A 19,729-nucleotide genomic window follows, 5' to 3' on the forward strand; every position below is an offset into this window, starting at 1 on the left:
AAGTCTATTTTCTCGGAAACTATGAGAAATACAGGCCACAAACTTTACATTGCTTTAGAGCCGTCTTATGTTTAATAAAGTGCGAAATTTTAATTGAGAATAAGGAAAACTGGATGTGAAATGCACAGAAAATGCAGCCCAAGAAAATTCCGCGGGTCGCAAAAATCCGTAAAAAATTCGGCGGGCCCCAAAAAATCGTGAAAAATCCCACGTGTTGCGAAGATCCGCGAATAATTCAGCTGTCCGCAATACATATTATGCATGTATAGGGGAAACTGGGGCACTTTTGAATTGGGGCATTTTTAAAATGAGCCTACTTTAAAAATACCACTTGCCAATACCAAGAAATGTCTAATTTTAAAGCTGGGCCCTGTTCAAAGGTGCCCTACCTCCCTTATATCATATTTACACTTGTAATTTTTTCACCTTTTTCAAAATTTAACTTGAAATGCCTCGGAAAATAAGATACCGTGATGGATATTTTATTTATTTTTTTTAATTCATTCACTCAAAAAGCCCTTTAAAATAATCATAAAATGAACGAAAAAGGATTTCGAAATAAATTGGAAAAACACTATAGTAAAAATGAAATTATTTAGTTTATTTCAACCAAATTTCAATATCTCAAGAACAAAAGAATTTTTCTGATGTTTTTTTTAAATTCATCTACAGTAGAATTATAGAGAAATTCGGGTATGAAATTTTTTGAAATGCAATGATTTTTTGTTTACCTGCGTACTCATATGAAATTTATATGCTCATATTAATTGTAAATTTTATCAAAGCCCCTTAATAATGCAAAATCACATCACAACTGAGAAAAAGCATGGCAAATTTGAGCATATTTGCTTCATTCGATAATCACAATCGAACTTTAAAAATGTCAACAAACTCTTTCCAAATATAACTGCTGCCCAAATTAAGAAGTAATTACTGTAAGTACTGTACTTAAATATCTCTCCTAGAATATTCAAAAATGATCGAAAAAGCAAAGTAAGATTTCGAGATGATGAAAAAACGTGTTTTTACACATTTTTCCAAATATCTCATAATGTTCTTTGGGAAAAGAACACACTTAATTTTAGGTATCGAGAATGTTCTGTTCCAAGTTCCAAGCATACCCTGTGTTCCGGATAGGAACATGCCTTTTCTTCAGTATATGAGAAATTGTATGTAAAACCCCACGAGCAAAAATGATAAAGTTTAGGCTTAGATTTTTGCACTATAAGTGATCCAAAATTAGAAATTATCCGTCTCATCAAGCAGATATATAATCCAAATATGCTTTAAGATAGTTTCATCCTTTAAGGATCATTAGTTTACTTAATAATCATGCCAATCCTTGGGCATAACATTCAGATACAAAATTTCTCATTGAACACTAAATTGCATATTTTTAGGGATAGTTTTTTATCATAAATATCCATAGTTTATTATTCATATATGCAAGATCATCTTTCTACACTATCAAACTGTAACTATACTTGATATCGTTAGTCCAATCCTTATAGTGTAAGAAAAAACCATATGAATCCTTTATCATGTCTCATAGCATCTTCAATTTAAGATTAAATGCACTGTTAATCCGAATTTCAGATGGAAATTACCATCAATAGAATCGTACTAAAGCCGATTATCACTTTCTAAAGGATTCATCCTTCAAATCAATATATTTCAGGATATATTTAAGATATTCATTTTTATATGACAATTCATCCAGTGAATGACCGACCTATTTAACGTGCGTCATTGGGTGAAGAAGACAAACAAGAAAAATGCAATTCTGCATATCAGGCATATATTCAAATATAGGGACTTAGCAATTTTCAAACAATGCTCAATAGTGGGAGACCACAAATATTGTATAAAAACCCATAATTTTTGTAAATAAATTTAGATTTCGCATTACCAGGGAACCAAGCGTTTCTTTTCGGCATTTAATTGCCTTTGTCTCTTCTGCGATTTCTCAGGACCACTTTGGCCTGGCCAAGTCCAGCGGCACTCCAGTGCCATCCACTTCAGTGGCCAAAGAGTCTGGCTTGTCTTTAGCGGCATCTAAAGTGCCTTTCTCTCAGCAGCCAGACGCTCGGCTCTGTTGCCTGGACTCAGCGGCTTTACATAAAGCCTAAGGACCTAAAGTGGCAACATCTTCTGGCTTTGTTCGTCGGCATTAGGATTGCCTACTTTCAGCAGCCAGAAGAGGCTCCGCTGCCTACCACTGCGGCTTTAAATAGCCTATCTTAAGTGGCAGCTCGGACTTTGAGGAATTGAAGATATTTTCTCCCTGAGGCATTCGTGCCCGGTACACAGACCAAGTCTCTGTTTTACGCTCTGGAGGCATCAGATTAGTCTGGTCGCCATCACTGAGGGGCATTCCTGCCTGTATCCCAGTGGCATTCAATTGCCGTTACCAGGGGCTGTCTTTAAAAGACGCCGAGCGACACCGAAAGGGTAGAAAACCTTCAATAAATCAACAGTCTAAAGAGCAGGGAATTTCTTGGCGAGATCTGAGAAATCTTCCTCCTCTATATTGGCTCCTGCAGCCTGTTTGGAGCCAACACCCTGTGAATTTCAGACCAATCGGAGAAAGTCAACCAAAAATACTGATTTGATTACAATAGGTGTGATTATGTACATAAGAATCACACCAAAAAGCTAACGTTCCAGAGATTAAAGGCCGGTCGATCGGTAAGCAACGTAAGCACTGTTCAATGTGCTTGCTGTGCTTGCAAATAAAATATAATTTTGGCTTCATTTAAAGATGATTTAATTTGTTACTTCAAAAATGCTCTCAATTAATTAAAATCTTGTTCTATCCTAACTTCTCTGGCCATAATGCAAAATGCCTAAATTTCATACACACACTTCAGAATTTTCTATTCGGTACGGAGTTCTCTGAGAGAGCGTGAGTGGGAGAGCGAGTAATTGTTGGCTCTCTCAGTTTATGACACAGCATAGTGTGCGATGATAATTCGTTTGAGGAGATCTGTGACTTTTTTCCCTCGATAAGTGTCAAGGTGTTCAGTAAGCTGTAGGAAAAAGATTAAATTCCGTACTCTTGGGATGATTCGTGAGGTAGTTTCCCAGAGAATTTGTGTGTAGGAAGAAAGTGCTCTTGCTCTTCAGGAAGACCCCAATATCTAAAAATACCAACCGCCTCTCATAGCCGAATTCACTGATCAACTTTGGAATTTGAAGGGGGCCCTGAAGAATAAAAGTGCCAAGATCGTGTCAATTTAATTATCTTCAGCTCAGGAAGTTCCGAGAGTCATAGGAGAGGCTAGAAGATGGGCTTTATACCAAAGATATCCAACTGGAAAGCTGCAATTGCTATAGTTTGTGTCTTTCTTGGGTGCTGCAGCAATGTTGTGTTCCTGGAACTCTTGGTCAAGTATGTTTTCTTTTTTCTATTACACAACAAATTCCGCAAGGTCACGGTGATTGAGTAACCTTCCCGCTCACTTTCTCTTCTTGTTAATTCCTTCCGCACTCCTGCATCCAGGTATGACCCGGGTTCCGGAAATCTTATCACCTTCTCTCAGTTTGCCTTCATTGCGCTCGAAGGATTCATCTTCACCCATCGCTTGGGAACTCAACCAGCCAGGATTGGATTCAAAGATTATACCATTCTTGTTGCCATGTTCTTCACGAGCAGTGTTTGCAACAATTACGCCTTCGACTTCAATATTCCTATGCCGTTGCACATGATTTTCCGGGCAGGATCCTTGATCGCCAACATGATTATGGGAATACTGATCCTTAACAAGAAGTATGACTTTTCCAAATATTTCTCCGTCCTTCTGATAACTTTTGGCATCATCATCTGTACCATCGTTTCTGGATCCGATGTGGTAAGTCACGATGAAAAATTATTTCTTTATCGCACGGTTTCTAAAGTGACCAGACCAGACTATACATGTAGGACAGAATATGCTTTTTATTAAACACGTTCAAGATATTTTTCAAAGACATAAATATTTTATAAAACAGAAAATTGGAATATTCAATCAAAGATTGATTAAGTAGCATAATTATTTTTTACTTGATCTCAGGCCTCTAACACACTATGAGAAATTTCTTTAAAAAATGCCTTTTTAAACAAAATTTGCCATATGACTAGAGGGTGAGAAAAACTCATTTTTATTGCTCGCTCAAAGAGGGAACAGTATATTTGCTTTTTTTCATCCCCAATCTTATTATCTCCAATCGTTTATTTTCCTATACACCCTGTCTTGTCCTACAATCCCTCTAAAATAAAGTTTTTTGTTTTATTTCAAAAACGGCTTTCACGATTTCTTTTATTTTTGGATATGTTTTGGAGATGATCCAGATGAACAGTTTATCCATACAAACCTTACCGCAAAAAAATCGCCGTAGAATTATTGAAGATCAGATTTAGGGCAGAATCACATTGACAGTAAAATGCTCACTGTATTTCGTTAATTTACGCATTTTCATTGCAACTCTTACGCTAATTCTCGTTTACCGTATTACCTTAACTCATACACTGAGAAAAAACGGTGGTGCGATTAACTTTTCTTCCTCGTAACTTTAACACTTTTTAGGTGTAAAAATATATCAACATTTTTTAATGTTAATTTAACACCTTTTTAAGGGTAAAATTAACATGAAAAAGGGTTAATTTAACCCCTAATACACCTGAAAAGGGTAATATTTACACCGATTTCGGATCAATAATGCAGGGTAAAATTAACATTTCCGGAATTTTATTTTAACTTTTTCGGATTTCTCTCAGTGTACTCGGTGACACTAGGTAAAAATAATATCATAAAATTGAAGAAATGAAACGAAAATGCGATAAACGGTGAGTAAAAAAATTGTACGCCTAATTTCTCGTTTTTTTTTTTGCTCACCGTTTATCGAATTTTCGTTTTATTTCTTCAATTTTCTTATATTATTTTCACCTAGTGTCACCGTCGTGTATGAGATAAGGTAATAATGAAAAATTTGCGCAAGAAATGTAATGAAAATGCGTAAATTAACGAAATACGATGAGGCTACGGCGAGCATTTTACAGTCAATGTGATTCTGCCCTTAAACCTGAAGGGGAATTCTGTAATGACAATGTCATATGACAAATTTAGAAATTTTTATGTGGTAAATTCGGCGAAACTGTTCGAAAATGAGATTCTCATATCAATGATTTAGTTTTAAAAGGAACAAGAGCACTCCTGATTAGTGGAGACCGGGGAGGTTTGAAACAAAGGTAGTGTGGGACCATGGGTGACTATAGACGAAATCTCCACCTAGGCTACTTCCACAAATGAGTGAAGTCGTAGAAGAAAATTTTGAGAAAAAACAGCATGTTGAGGGAGACTGGGGCAAATTTGTCAAAATGGATATTTTACTTTTTCACGAGCTATCTGAATGACTTATTAAGCATATTCTTATAGATAAATAGACAATTTACCGCTCTACAACTTTATGAAGGTTATTTTTCTCTAATTCAAAAGGAAATGTGATTTCCGAGCAATTTTCTAAAAGATGATTTTGTGGAAATTCTCAAAACCGCTGGGGCAAATTTTGCCAGGCATGAAGTATTTATTGTCATTTCCTTTCGTTTTGTTACAAGTTCTCGTGAATGAATGAAATATCCAATTGAGATGTTTTGATAGGAAATTTATTTCTTTATAACTTTATGCAGACCACTTTTTAATATTTAAACCAGAAATGTGTTTTTCAAATTATTTTCCAACCCGAACGAAGTTTACCGAGTAAATGTCACATAGCAAAACAGGGGAAAAAGGTATCGGACAGTGTTTTACGTTTATGGAATTCCAGAGAAATTTAGGCCTTAAAAACTCATTTGTGATGTTGAGAATTCTTCCAAAATTCCTTTAATCTCTTCCTGTTTGTAATTGTTTTGCCTCATAAATCATCTGCAGTATCCTCAGGACCAGTGAATGGTTGTTTATATTCGCCGTGTGGATGCAGCCGGGTTCGAAATTTCAATACCTCTCCAAAAAATCCAAATTTAACCAAATGGGCTGAAAAATTACCCTTTCAAAGTGGTTGACTTTTGACATTCAATAATTAAAAATGACGAATTTTCCGGTCATAAGTATGTTTGGGCAAAATGTGCGCCTGGACTCGCTTTAAAACATATCCAAAAATCATTGAAAAAGCTTGGGCCAATTTTGAGAAAAACCAAAAAAAACATGTTTTAGGTAATTTAACTTATTGGGGATGTAAAATTATTCAAAAATCGATACTTAACCGGTTCATTACCGATGCAGCCGGGTTCGAAATTTCAATACCTTTCCAAAAAATTTAAATTTAACCTAGGTTGAAAAATTACCCTTCCAAAGTGGTTGACTTTTGACCTACAATAACTCAAAATAGCGAATTTTCCGGTCATAGGTATGTTTGGGCGAAATGTTCGCCTGTACTAGCTCTAAAACGTATCCAAAAATCATTGAAAAAGCTTGGGCCAATTTTGAGAAAAACCGGAAAAACATGTTTTTAGGGAATTTAACTTATTGGGGATGTAAAATTATTCAAAAATCGGTACTAAACCGGTTCATTACCGATGCAGCCGGGTTCGAAATTTCAATACCTTTCCAAAAAATTTAAATTTAACCTAGGTTGAAAAATTACCCTTCCAAAGTGGTTGACTTTTGACCTTCAATAACTCAAAATAGCGAATTTTACGGTCATAGGTAAGTTTGGGCGAAATGTTCGCCTGTACTAGCTCTAAAACGTATCCAAAAATCATTGAAAAAGCTTGGGCCAATTTTGAGAAAAACCGAAAAAACATGTTTTTAGGGGAGGGGAGGGGAATAGGAGAAAAAGGGGACAAACGTCTAGAGATATTGTCTTTTGTATTGGGGGTCATCGAAGACCGGAAGTCGATATGTTTTACCGTTTGACCTCTAGCTCGAGAACAATTTTAAACAGAGAAACCTTAAACCTCGAGCTCGAGAACAGGGGGGGGGGATAACGTCGAGATATTGTTTTTTTATTGGGGGTCATCTAAGACTGGAAGTCGATATCTCTTACTGTTTAAGCTCCAGAACAGTGAAAAGTTGAAAAAAAGACGATTAAATAACTGCTCTCTCTTGGAGTTCGAGCAGTAAAACAGGGCCCAAAATTTCAATATTTTTTATTTGCTATATTCCTTGCTCGAATTCCTTAAAATCTTTGACGTTTATTGAGGTTCTTTGTCCAATTTTGCCCCAGTCTCCCGTATTTTTAGGGATTGGAGAGTTATAATGACTGATGAAGAGAAAGGATGAAAATGCTTTCTAGATAATCTCGAGAATTATTTCTTCATTGAAGACCGTAAGATAATATCTCTTACCGTTTGGCTTTTATCGGTACTTTACCGATACACTACCGGTTTGGACTAATGCATTCGGATTTGGAATTTCAAGACCTTTCAAATAAGTTCAAATTTAAACTAATCGGTTGATAAATAAGCTTTCCAGATCGGTTAACCTTAAACCTTGCATAATTCAATATGGCAATTTTTTCAGTCATAGGCGTCTATGTACGAAATGTCCGTCTCTAAACTAATCTCCGACACATCCAAAAATTACTGACAGAGTGAATTTTGAGAAAAATAAAAAAAAAACATGATTCTGATGGTACGACTCTACGTACGTAAAACAAATCATCAATCTATTAAAAAATTAAGAATTAAGAATTTCCTTTATTGCGTTATAAAGATCATACATTTTGTTATATGAAAAGACTTACTGCTGAACGTCTGTGAGTTTAACAATGATTTTACTGAGAATGTCAATGGCTTTGATATATTTATCAGCGTAAATGAATTCATTGTGATCATGAGGAAGAACTGGTGTATAATTCATGGGATTAAATCCGATTGCAGGAATTCCCAAAATCCGCAGGAATCGCATATCTGTTCCTCCGCTAAGAATTTGTTTCTGAAATTTGTAGTTGAGATCGGTTAGAACATCACGAAAAGCTATCCAGAAAGGATTGGAGTCATCGAGTACAGTTACGGGGATTTTATCTTCTTTGCTTTCAAAAGTTACTTCTATTTCTGCACCAGATTCCTCAATCCATTGCTTAAGTTCTTGTTCAAACTTCTGATGGTCATCTTCGGGAGATAATCGAATGTCAAAGGTGGCAGAGAATTCTTCAGGGATCACATTGGTTTGTATTCCTCCGGAGATTTTAGTAAGGTTGATTGAAGTTACATTCCCGATGGGAACACCTTTCTTTACTTTATCCACTTCAATCTGTCGACGTTCCATTAATTTTCTCAAGATGAAAGTGAGTCCTTCTCCGGGAGTGTTATCCAGGAGTAATGATCCGTGTCCAGCGTGACCTTTGACCCTAAATGTTGGCTGCCAAATTGTTTTTTCGCCGTAAAATACGAGAAAATTTTCTTCGTTTGATACATGCCCCTCGTCTAAAGCGAATCCTACATTGAGAGCCTGGAAGTCGTTTGTCTTGACAAAAGCTTTCATCCCGTCTGCACTTCCTATTTCCTCATCAGGAACAAATAGAATATGAATGGTTCGTTTTGGTTGGAATCCCTTTTTCTGAAGACGAGAAATGGCTGCTAAATATGCCATTCCTAAACTTTTCATGTCCTGTGATCCTCGGGCGAAAATTCGTCCTTCATCATCGATTTCAGCTGCAAATGGTGGATATTTCCAGTTTTTTGGGAATACTGGTACAACATCCATGTGAGAGTTAAGAAGAATTGATGGTAAATGAGGTTCACTTCCTTTCAAAGTGATCACAATTGTTGGTTTTTTCGCTGAAGTAGGATAGTAAATTTTGAGAGGGAGATTGAGTGAGTCAGCTTGGAGCTTTATAAAATCGAGACATGGTCCTAGAAAAAGTTCATTGCAGTCAAGAAAAAATCAAAATTTGATCATCTAGCTTCTCACCATAATCAGGATTTGGATGAACACTGGGAATTTTTAAATACTCTCTTAGAATCTGGATTTCTTCATTAGTTTCCCACCATTTTGAAGAATTTTCCAATGAGTCATTTGGAGCATCTTTTGGGGCACAACTGGTCATGTCTGCAATACAGAGGCAGAGTAACACGAAGAGGAATCCACATAACCAACAGGATTTAATTTGATAACGTTTCATTTTGAGTTTTTTCAACTTCCACAAGATTTTTAGGGAAATTTGTAGATTTTTTGGTGTTTATAGAGAGAACAAGTGTATCAGGAAACTGAGAAGATGATTGACTGCGGCTTGAGAAAATTTTCTGTTCTTCAACAGAAGAAATTGAGCATTCTTCCGATAAGATTACACTGAAGTCACGATTGAATCAACAAGAATTCTGTTGTTCAGATTTATCTTATTGACTTTCTTTATATTTCATTGAGTAGCATTTATGTTAACACTATGGTGTTTATTATGAAATTATTCAATATAGATTCAATGCACAGATAATTTATATTATTTTCACAGAATTATGTATTTTAATAATGTCTTATCTTAATTTCTTACAAACTGTTTAATACCAGAAGCTGAAAACCAACTTAATTTACTGCACTAAAAGACATTTTTAGAAAATCCTTATTTTGTTATGAAGTCGATTTACTCTGGATTGGAATCACACCAAACTTTTCCAAAATTTGGCATTTATATTAGTACGACTGACTACAGTATAACTGCGACACTATAATAATGTGAATAAATTCAGATCATGGCTATTAGTGATTTTTTACAATATAAAACAAAATCTCTTAAAAACAAAAATCTCACAATTTATGAGTAAAACAAGCTTAAAAAACTCTGTCGAGCAAAAAGTAAGGATTTTTTGTTTATTTTTGTGTCGCAAAACTGGATGATGAAGAATAATTTAATTTCAAGTACCTAGTTATAAAGTATTATGGGAACGTAGGAGGAAGCAGGGTAACTTTGGTATGGAACAGCTTTGAAACAGGGCTTTTTCCTATCTTTTTAAATGAAACTGAACTTTGTCACTGCATATAATTAGCTTCACAATTGGTTTTTGGGGATAAATTACATCACGAAGGTCCAGTTCCATTTAAAAATAGGAGAAAAAAGTCCTTATTTCGAAAGTACCACACTTCTACTTTACTGTAATAACACGTGAATAAGGAGGAGCTTTCGATTTATAACCATACTTGTACTGCTCGAATTCCACAGAAAGAACAGCATACAATCCTTCGTTTTGGGCTTTTGACTCCTTTAAGCCCTAACAAGGGAAGTACTCGAGTCATCAAATTCAGAAAAATCTGAGGCTTTGCTCAACTACGCATAAAGGCATCAAATTAAACGTGGTATATTCAAAAAGTGCGAAATCGGGTTAATTTTTTTAAAAAAATTCCCCAAAGTTGAAAATGACACCTTACGCAGCACATAATAAAGAAAATTCGTATGGGACTGCATGCGGCGCTGGCTCAGCGGTAGCGCACCGGGCGTTCAACGGAGGTGCCGCGGGTTCGATCCCCTGGCTCCGTCTGTTTTTTTTTTCCTTTTGATATCTTTTTTTTTTCAATTAAAAAATCTATTCTTTATTAAGTAGTATTATTGTAGTGTAAATTGCTTATCTAGAGTGCTGAATTAAAATCCCCAACAAATTTTTAAAAGCGATGAAAGTGCATCCCATAATTTATCAAATAATCAATTTACTAGTAGAAAAATAAAAAAAAACCTGTATGTACTTACAATCAGCTATCTGAGGATCGTTGTAAATATTATTTAAAGTTTTAATTGAAATTTTATAAAAGATTAGAAAGGTCGAAGACCCAAACCAATTTTTTTGGAAAAATTCATTTGGAAACCTGTGCTCAAATAAATGTTTAAGGCACACTTGTAATCCATATGCTCTCGTTGTGGTACTTTCTGTTTTAATCATTACCGAAATCCACAATACACGAATTAGTTTTTTTTTAAACTAATTAGTTAAACCAATTTTTCCAAAAAAATTGGTTTGGGTCTTCGACCTTTCTAATCTTTTATAAAATTTCAATAAAAACTTTAAATAATATTTACAACGATCCTCAGATAGCTGATTGTAAGTACATACAGGTTTTTTTTATTTTTCTACTAGTAAATTGATTATTTGATAAATTATGGGATGCACTTTCATCGCTTTTAAAAATTTGTTGGGGATTTTAATTCAGCACTCTAGATAAGCAATTTACACTACAAGAATACTTCTTAATAAAGAATAGAATTTTTAATTGAAAAAAAAAAGATATCAAAAGGAAAAAAAAAAAACAGACGGAGCCAGGGGATCGAACCCGCGGCACCTTCGTTGAACGCCCGGTGCGCTACCGCTGAGCCAGCGCCGCATGCAGTCCCATACGAATTTTCTTTATTATGTGCTGCGTAAGGTGTCATTTTCAACTTTGGGGAATTTTTTTAAAAAAATTAACCCGATTTCGCACTTTTTGAATATACCACGTTTAATTTGATGCCTTTATGCGTAGTTGAGCAAAGCCTCAGATTTTTCTGAATTTGATGACTCGAGTACTTCCCTTGTAAGAGGGGCCGTATTTTGGTAGGATTTTGGAAATCTGGAGTTTCGAATTTTTATTCGTCCGTTTATCCGTATGCCTGTTTGTTACCACGCTTAGAGGCTAAACGGTTAAAGATAAAGACTTAGCACTTTCGAGGACCCATTCCCTCTGTAAGTCGTCCCTGAAACTATTGAAAGGCCCCTCTTTTTCCCCCGCCACTTATTGCTCGAAAATGCGTGGTACTTTTCATTTTTTCATTTTTGAATATGTTTCAAAGATTACCTAGGCGGATATTTTGTCCATATACGAAAGTACCTCTGAATCATTCATAATAACTGTTTTCGAAGGTCAAAGGTTTAAAAGGCTCTAGAAAGTATATTTTATAACCGAATAGTAACGTGTTTAGGTTTGTTGGAAAGGTCTTGGAATTTCTGATAACACATAACACTGAATTGGTAATAAAGCGATTGTAAACCAAAATAAGTAAATTTTATCTAAAAATCAATATTATTACTTTAGTTGTGACCAGTAGGGGAATTCTGTAAAAGTATGACAATGTCATATGACAAATTTTAAAATTTTTATATGGAAGTTTTGGAAAAAATCATTGAAAATCAGATTCATATTAGTTACTAAGAGCTTCTTATAGCTTTTTATAATGACCATTCTGTACTCACTAGCCTTTAACGTTGTCCTGTTCCCGAACTTATCACGAAAATTTGTCACATGACATTGTTATATCATTACAAAATTCCCTTACAGGTAAACGATAAATATAATGAGAAAGTACTTTTGAAGTATAGCATCTGAGTCACAAATTCGAGTATTCCGTAAAGCATGAGATGCTTTGTCACCTCTTTTTATTAAATGGCTCGAAAATAGATAAAACATGATCTTCAGTAAAATTGTATAGAAGAGTTGTAAATGTTCTATGATAACGTGCCAATTAGATATTCCTCAGGTGTTCAAGTAGTTAGTTAAAAAAAATATAAAGTACCGTGGCATAAATTGCCCCACATTCCAATAAATAATTTCCCCATTTACGTTTCAAAAGATGTTTTTGTTTTTTAGTTGTCTTATGCCCAACGCACAATAACTTTTGTTTATAAACATGTTTTTAAAATTTTCTATAAGTGTGAGGGAGATGACTAGATCTCGATCTCACTCACTCTCATTGAAATGTCAAAAACATGTTTACTAAACAAAAGTTATTGTGCGTTGGGCATTAAAGTTGTGATGATCAGGTAAACATGGAAGAGAGTGACGCATTAATATTAAATACAGTAGACTCTCGCTCAATCGGCTCTTTTTCAATCGGGTGAAAAATTTTGTTGACAATTTTCACGTTTAATTATGAAGCTAATTCGTTCAAATTCGCTGTAGTTCTTCCTATTTTATCGTGATTCTTTATAATTAAGCGCTTTTTGTGGAATTTTTAAAGGCTTTGATGTCCAAATCTATCGATAAACCGGATGACATTTTGCCCCAAATGCCCAATTGAGAGAGAGTCTACTGTAGCTCTGTTATTTTAGTTGAGATAAACAATTTAGTCATGTTTTTATAGTCAATATCAAATCAACATAGAGAGATCTTTATATTGATTAAACATTATATTAAACTGTACATTAAACGAATTTGTGTAATTCACAACTCTTTCGCATCTATTGGGACTTTGAGTACCCAAAGGATTTTTTTTTGACTATTTATTGAATTGGATTAAATCATTGTCTTTGGTGGCTGAATGACCCTCCCTGTAGAACTTTTTTCAGATTTTACACTACAGAGAGGGTCGTTCAGCCACCTCTAAACGGCGTCTGATCATATGCTCGTTGAAGAAAAACTTTCTTGTTTCATCAAATACAGCACCATGAGAATAGTGCCAAAAAAATTTTTTCCTTGTTGAAACGCCCTAATATACACGTTTTGACACTCATAGATCACGAATATCATATATATGCGCCAAAAATCGATTTTCGTGGACGCCCCGTCCCGTCCGTCTGTCCGTCCGTAGTATAATTACTTCTGGAGAGAGAACGGAGAGAGATATCGACAAGCGGTTTTTGGCAAAGGTTAAATGTCGATAGGTCGCTAGAAGTTGATGAGGTCAGGACCACCCCAACCCACCTTCCGCCATTTTGGAATACCCCCAAATTTTATTTTCTCAATAATTCAGCCCCTATGGTATGGATCGATCTTAAATTCTAGTATGCTATAGCTGGGCCCAACACCTTTCGATGGATACCAAACGTAACCCCCTCCAACCCCCCCTGACCCGAGCTATGGGGGGTCAAAAATTCAATTTTCAAATGACCGTATCTCCGCTTCTAATTATCGGATTTGGAAAGATTTCGGTGTTTTGGAATGCTCTCGTTGAGTACTACAAGCCCTGTGACACCCCGATTTCATCCGATATAATCGAAAGTCCGATTAATCGAAAAATCGATTTTGGATTAATCGATCTCGAATGTTTCGAAAACTAGACGATGCTTTTTCTTTGAATTTTATTACAGTAGAGTCTCTCAAATCTAAATTTCTCAAATTCGAACGCCGTTTGGGTTCAAAATGTCAATTGTGAGGTTATGTTAGAAAGTTCGTATTCTTGGTGAATGAAAATCATATTTATGTGCTTCTTCCTGAATGTTTACATACATTATTATCGTATAAAATGAAAAGGAAGTATGTTACCACTAAGACTTGCGAGAAAGTACGGGAATTTGATTCAAAGTACAATTTAATCTCACACAAATTTCGTTAATTTTGAAAAAATCGTTCGAATTTGGGAGGTGAGAAATTTCAAAAATACCCCCCGAGCGTTCGAATTTAGGAGACTCTACTGTATGTTGTAGCTGAGGTCGAGGCCTTTCCAACGGTGGGTCGCACTCCTCTCTCAATTTTCCCTAACCAGAGCTATAACCAAAATTGTCTTGATCGGACTGCATTTTTAGTGTTTCTGAAGCGATTTCGATGAAATTTTAGTATATACAGTGCGCGAAATTCAAATAGGTATATCGAAATTGAAATAGGTATGTGGGTGGTCGGTGGGTCGGATCAACTTAGTATTATTATGTGGAGAAGAGGTCTACCCAACATCCATTTTTATCGTAGTGACCCGCACTCACTGTCGCCCGTGTGTGCATACTGGCCGTTAATTCAATTTCGTGGTATGAAAAAGTGCGAAATTCAAATAGGTATTTTTATTTTTTAATGTACCTAGAACCATTCTTTAATAAGAAATGGTTTATATTGGCAATAAAATGATCAAATCTGTCTTTTTATTCAAATTGGAACCTTTCAATAGTAGGAAAATTTTATTTGAAGACTATAGTTTGTGATTTATAGAGGCCATTAGCTTTTATGTATTGAAAACGGCTTAATCAAAGTCTCTAGGGGAATTAGTGTAAAAATGAAAGCTTTTACGAAGAGGATGAGTCATTTGGGTAACATTAATTATCAATTCTTCAAGAAATAGGACTCCTAAGGGCGAAAATACTGCATTTTCAAAGGTAATACCATGTTATCTGATATGGAATTGGTACAAATTTATTGCGAAGCGGTGACTTTTACTTATAAAACTTCTCAAATACTTGAAGGATATTGTAGTACCAATCAGTACATGTCGCATCCGACAAATCCTGATGACTAAAAACTGCCTACAGTGAATAAAACCGCTAAAGAAACCATTATTTAAGAAGCACCATTTTGCCGCTCGATTGGAATTCAGAAAAAATAGATCGGTCCAATCGGTTATGGACTGGATCATAACCGATAACTAGTTTTTATCCTATTACTCCTAACTCCAGAGGTATTTTGGGCAATGCTTTGAAGAATCTGTAAATCCGTTCTGAACCGGTAATGAACAGCAGGTAATTTTTTGTTCGAAAATCAATTTTATTATTCTTAAAACTATTTTTGGGGATGTTTTTTTAGTGATTCATGAATCGGTTCAAATCGGTTGAAACTCGGTAAACGGCAAGTGATGTGAAAGTTATACTATTGAGATATAGCATCTACACTCAGCTCTTCGTTATCCGGCACTTAGTTATCCGGGTGACAGCTGCCAAACACTGGCGGTTGATGTCTTCAAAACGATTTTTTACGAAGCATGCAGTTTGTCCAGAGTGAATTAAAGTATTACAGTAGAGAGTAGTCTCGCTATAAGCCATCGCTCTATAGTCCACAATTTATCGACCGTTGATTTCAAAACACTGATTTTAAGTTACCCGTCTGACCAAGTAAGCGTGGATTATAGCCTAAATTAACCCCTATCTTTCACACCTTACTTTTAAGAAGCTCCCATACAAAATACCCCTTACTAAATATATGTGAAGGACACTGTTTTGCGTTCATGGTGGTGAAGAGCGGAACTACGAAAATTATGTTGCCGGCCGTGTTGCTCAGCTGTCAGTGACAAGATGGAATATTTTCCAAAAGATTTTATTTGTTTTGAAAATTTGCACAAAGTTTGTGAGTGATTTTGTGCGATTTGAGTGATTTTATGCGTATAAATATGCGTCGGTGCGTTTCGTATAGAGAAGAGTGTCGTGAGTACAATAAACAAGTTTGCAACCGTGAAATACGTGTTTTTCTTTCCTTTTCGTGAGCATTTTTTAGGAGACAATTTTTTTATACAATTGTTTTTGCTTTTCTAAAGTGTTTAATCATTTATACTGGTTAATTAAAATATATCACTATCTTTGTATCTTCTATCGTTTGTGTAAAATTCGAAAATGAAATCAGGATGTGCAATTGACAGTTTCATTCCACCGCCATTGATGTAACTTGGCAAAATCTAGTCCTTAATTGGGGCCTACCACTCGGATCTTGCCGATGAGGGCTAAAATAGTTTCTATAGATGGGTGGTAATTTAATGGCTCAACGCTGGGCCCCCTTACCCTGTGTCAGACGGGTAGGTTATGTTTTTTAGTATGCGACATGCATAATTATTTTAATATTTTTGGCAAACTTTATTAAGTAGTTGTGATAATTGTGATCCACAATGAAGAGAGCAAGGACAAGTACCACAATCGCAAAGAAAGTGGAAGCCGTCGAGCAATTTCAATACTAAAAATCGTTGATAATTTTAAAAAATTACATGGACTATAGTGCGACCCAAGTGTCAAATTTGAAACCAAATATGGACTATAGCGAGACTCTACTGTATTATCATTGTATCGAAGTTTTTAATACATATTGTGATAAAAAATGGAACATAAGCACACCATGAAGAAAATGCTCTTGTTCTTTGTCAGCAGAAAATAAATTCACACAGCACAAAATATAAAAACCGTTGATCATTCAAAAAACCTAAATGTCATTTTGTCCCCCAGTCAGCCGGATAACGAAGAGTCGAGTGTAAATCACTAGTTCGTGTGGTTCGTATACAGTAGAGTAGACTCTCGCAAATTCGGCTCTTTTAAGATCGGGCTACTTTTTAATTCGGGCAGCGGTTACATTTGAAAAAAGTTTGTTGTCATTTTTCAAGTTTGATTATGATTATCAAATGACTCAAATATGCTCAAATTTAGCATGGTTTGTCTTAGTTTTGATGTGATTTTGCATTATTGAGGGATTTTCATGCAATTTACGATATATATCAGTGTGTAAACTCAATATCTATATGCACATGTCGCCCGAATTTCTGTCTAATTCGGCTGACGTTTCGGTCCCATATGCCCGAATTTGAGAGAGTCTATTGTATTTCGAAAAGCCCGGGACGTTTTTCCGCCCTTTTTTCAGTTGTTTTCAAAATTATTTTAATAATATCCTGTAATGTTGTTTAGTCTGGTCACTGAGGTGTCCTTTCTGGATTTTTTTTTGCAGAAAGAGAGCAAATCAGCGGCCAAGGAGGTGGAAGAGGAAGCTGATCCAGCTAGTGTTTTCTTCTGGTGGACATTAGGCATTACCCTCTTGACTGTGGCCTTGTTCATCTCAGCCCGGATGGGCATTTATCAGGAAGTGCTGTACAAACGCTATGGAAAACATCCACGAGAGGCTCTATACTACACTCACCTTTTGCCACTGCCCGGATTCCTGCTGTTGACCAACAATATCTGGGATCACTTCAAAATTGCTGTTTCTAGTCCGCCTGTCCAGGTACCTGTTTTGGATATTGCAGTACCGATTGTTGTGCTGTTTCTGCTGGGAAATGTCCTAACGCAGTATGTATGCATAAGTTCTGTTTACGTCCTCACGACGGAATGTTCCTCTCTGACGGTGACTCTGGTGGTGACACTACGAAAATTTGTATCACTCCTGTTCTCTATCATCTACTTCCAAAATCCCTTTACGATATACCATTGGATTGGTACACTGTGCGTGTTTTATGGGACAATTGTCTTCACGGAAGTGATACCTAATGTTAGGAAATCTCTTGCCACGAGAAAAAGTCAAGGGAAAAAAGTGGATTAGGACTCTATTAGACAATTCTTTTTTTTTACCACCAATACTTGTGATTTCGTCATATCCTGTGTGAAAGTGTGTTATGTGAATTTGTTTTTTTTTTGCATCTCTATATTTTGAAAAACTCATTTTTTATTTTTTTGGCAAACAGACAACAACAAAAAAAATATAACAAATAATGCTCAAAAGTTGAAATTCGGGGGAAAAAATTTAGTGTTGAGGTTATTTAGGATACTTTGCACATTTCATCACTCATTGCTGGAGTCAGTGCACCTCCCTGCAGTACGGTATTCACTGCAGCTCTGGCTAAGTAGCCAGTGGTCTCGGAGTAGTTGAGGGAGTACAGTGGAGAGATGTCCTTGGAGATCTCTTTGCGATTGTCCTTGCAGTACATATTGAAGGCACTTTCGAGTAATTTATCGAGATCGAGAACTTGCTGAAATTGCAATTCGGGATTTCGACTGAGGATCTTTGCCACAATTCCCAGCAGCTCAACTGTCAATTGACGCCGTTCCGGCAATTCGATGTGAATGAGAGTTTCCTCCACGAGAAGTGAAAAGGACAATTCACTGCGACTCATGCTCGTGAGGGTTGGCGTTGCCGGCAAATGATGCCCTTGTACGTGAATTCCTTCAGGTGTTCGCTGAAGGACATCCCAAACCCAATTGTAGAATTGGTCAGGAACACGACACAGGCATCCCTCGAGCTGACGCCGTTGAAACGTAGATAAGCTTTTGGGGACAAACAAGTTAAGAAAAAAAAACTAAAGTCTCGGGAGAATAAGATATACAGGGAATAAAATAACATGACTTAAATCATAATTAAAAAAAAAATTCACAGAAAAATATAGAGATTTAAAATATGTTGAGATTTTGTTAAAGAACAATGATGGAATAAATTGTAAGAAATCTTTTTAAAATAAGTAGTTTTTTAGTTATAGCAATCATTTAGTAAAAATAACAAAATATTTTGTTTCATGAATAAAAAGTTACTGGTTTTAGAAGATTTATATTTCAATAAATAATAAAATAAGACATTTAAATATGGAAATTATTATTATTTTTTTAAATACAGGGCCGTATTCAATTATACATTTCGTTCCTTTAAGTTTACAAGTTCGTGTTACAATTGAAATTTTAAAAACCAAACCTAAAATAATTTTGAGCATCAAGCTGTAAATATTCTCTTATATTTTTTGAGTGTGTAGACCTGACCCAACCGACATGACATTTAAACTGACGATTTGACGGAGTTCCGCGAGACGGCGCTCCACGACGGACGAGGACTGACGAACCAACGGACGGCGACAGAACGAGAGTGGACGTGGACACGTTAACACGTAATAAAGTAGAGAGTCCAAAGTATTGAGCGTTTTTTTGAGTGAATCGAGTGAAAATGAGGAGGTCTACAGCTTCAGGTGTGGGGTACAGTAGGCCCACAGTGGAGGAGATGAGACAAGCCTTGATGGACATAGGAGAGAATCTGCCCTCCACAGTATCTCCCATGCAAATTCGAGCGCTTTTTGAGAGGGTCATTGGAGTGACGCCATCACACGCGGGAGAGTCTGCAGTGAACAAGGGGAAAAATCAAGATGCAAAAGATTCCGGAGTGAGCGCCCCATGGAAAGCACGAGAAATTCCTATAAATTTTGCAGTGAGCTCCGATGAGGAAAATTCTGTGGATGAGCAAGCAGCGGCGGCTGCCAAATTCAAATTGGCCGTTAAAGAGCGAGTGACGCCAACATTGCAAATGGAAAATTCCATTGAGAGTTCGACCCCGAATCTTCTAGAAAAACCAGTTGATGATGAAAAACAACAAGCTACCATCAATGAAGGCGCGATTCGTACAACACTAGTGAAATTATTGAGTGAATTGAGTGT

At 36.0% G+C, this 19,729-nt stretch overlaps 4 protein-coding genes across 5 annotated transcripts in view; 1 reads left to right on the forward strand and 3 right to left on the reverse strand.

The window, feature by feature from the left end:
* The window catches only part of LOC129805721 (39S ribosomal protein L4, mitochondrial), a 147,122-nt gene that overhangs the window by 114,013 nt on the left and 13,380 nt on the right, over positions 1-19,729 (reverse strand). The gene's annotated exons all lie outside the window — the stretch shown is intronic.
* Positions 2,876-18,899, forward strand: LOC129805716 (UDP-xylose and UDP-N-acetylglucosamine transporter-like). Its single transcript, XM_055853818.1, has 3 exons — positions 2,876-3,391; positions 3,503-3,851; positions 17,271-18,899. The coding sequence occupies exons 1-3, from the start codon at positions 3,288-3,290 to the stop codon at positions 17,856-17,858; spliced, it is 1,041 nt and encodes a 346-aa protein (XP_055709793.1). The 5' UTR covers positions 2,876-3,287; the 3' UTR covers positions 17,859-18,899.
* Positions 7,653-9,244, reverse strand: LOC129805708 (aminoacylase-1-like). Its single transcript, XM_055853804.1, has 2 exons — positions 8,889-9,244; positions 7,653-8,830 (listed from the first exon to the last, which is right to left on the reverse strand). The coding sequence occupies exons 1-2, from the start codon at positions 9,097-9,099 to the stop codon at positions 7,716-7,718; spliced, it is 1,326 nt and encodes a 441-aa protein (XP_055709779.1). The 5' UTR covers positions 9,100-9,244; the 3' UTR covers positions 7,653-7,715.
* LOC129805691 (probable phosphorylase b kinase regulatory subunit beta) overlaps positions 17,939-19,729 on the reverse strand; it is a 43,077-nt gene continuing 41,286 nt past the window's right edge. For both annotated transcript variants that reach the window (XM_055853773.1, XM_055853774.1), the window contains one exon: positions 17,939-18,580. In XM_055853773.1, coding sequence (XP_055709748.1) covers positions 18,076-18,580 — 505 coding nt within the window. In that variant the 3' untranslated portion in view covers positions 17,939-18,075. The remainder of the gene's footprint in view (positions 18,581-19,729) is intronic.

This window comes from Phlebotomus papatasi, chromosome 3 (genome assembly GCF_024763615.1).
Source record: "Phlebotomus papatasi isolate M1 chromosome 3, Ppap_2.1, whole genome shotgun sequence".
Lineage (NCBI taxonomy): Eukaryota > Metazoa > Arthropoda > Insecta > Diptera > Psychodidae > Phlebotomus > Phlebotomus papatasi.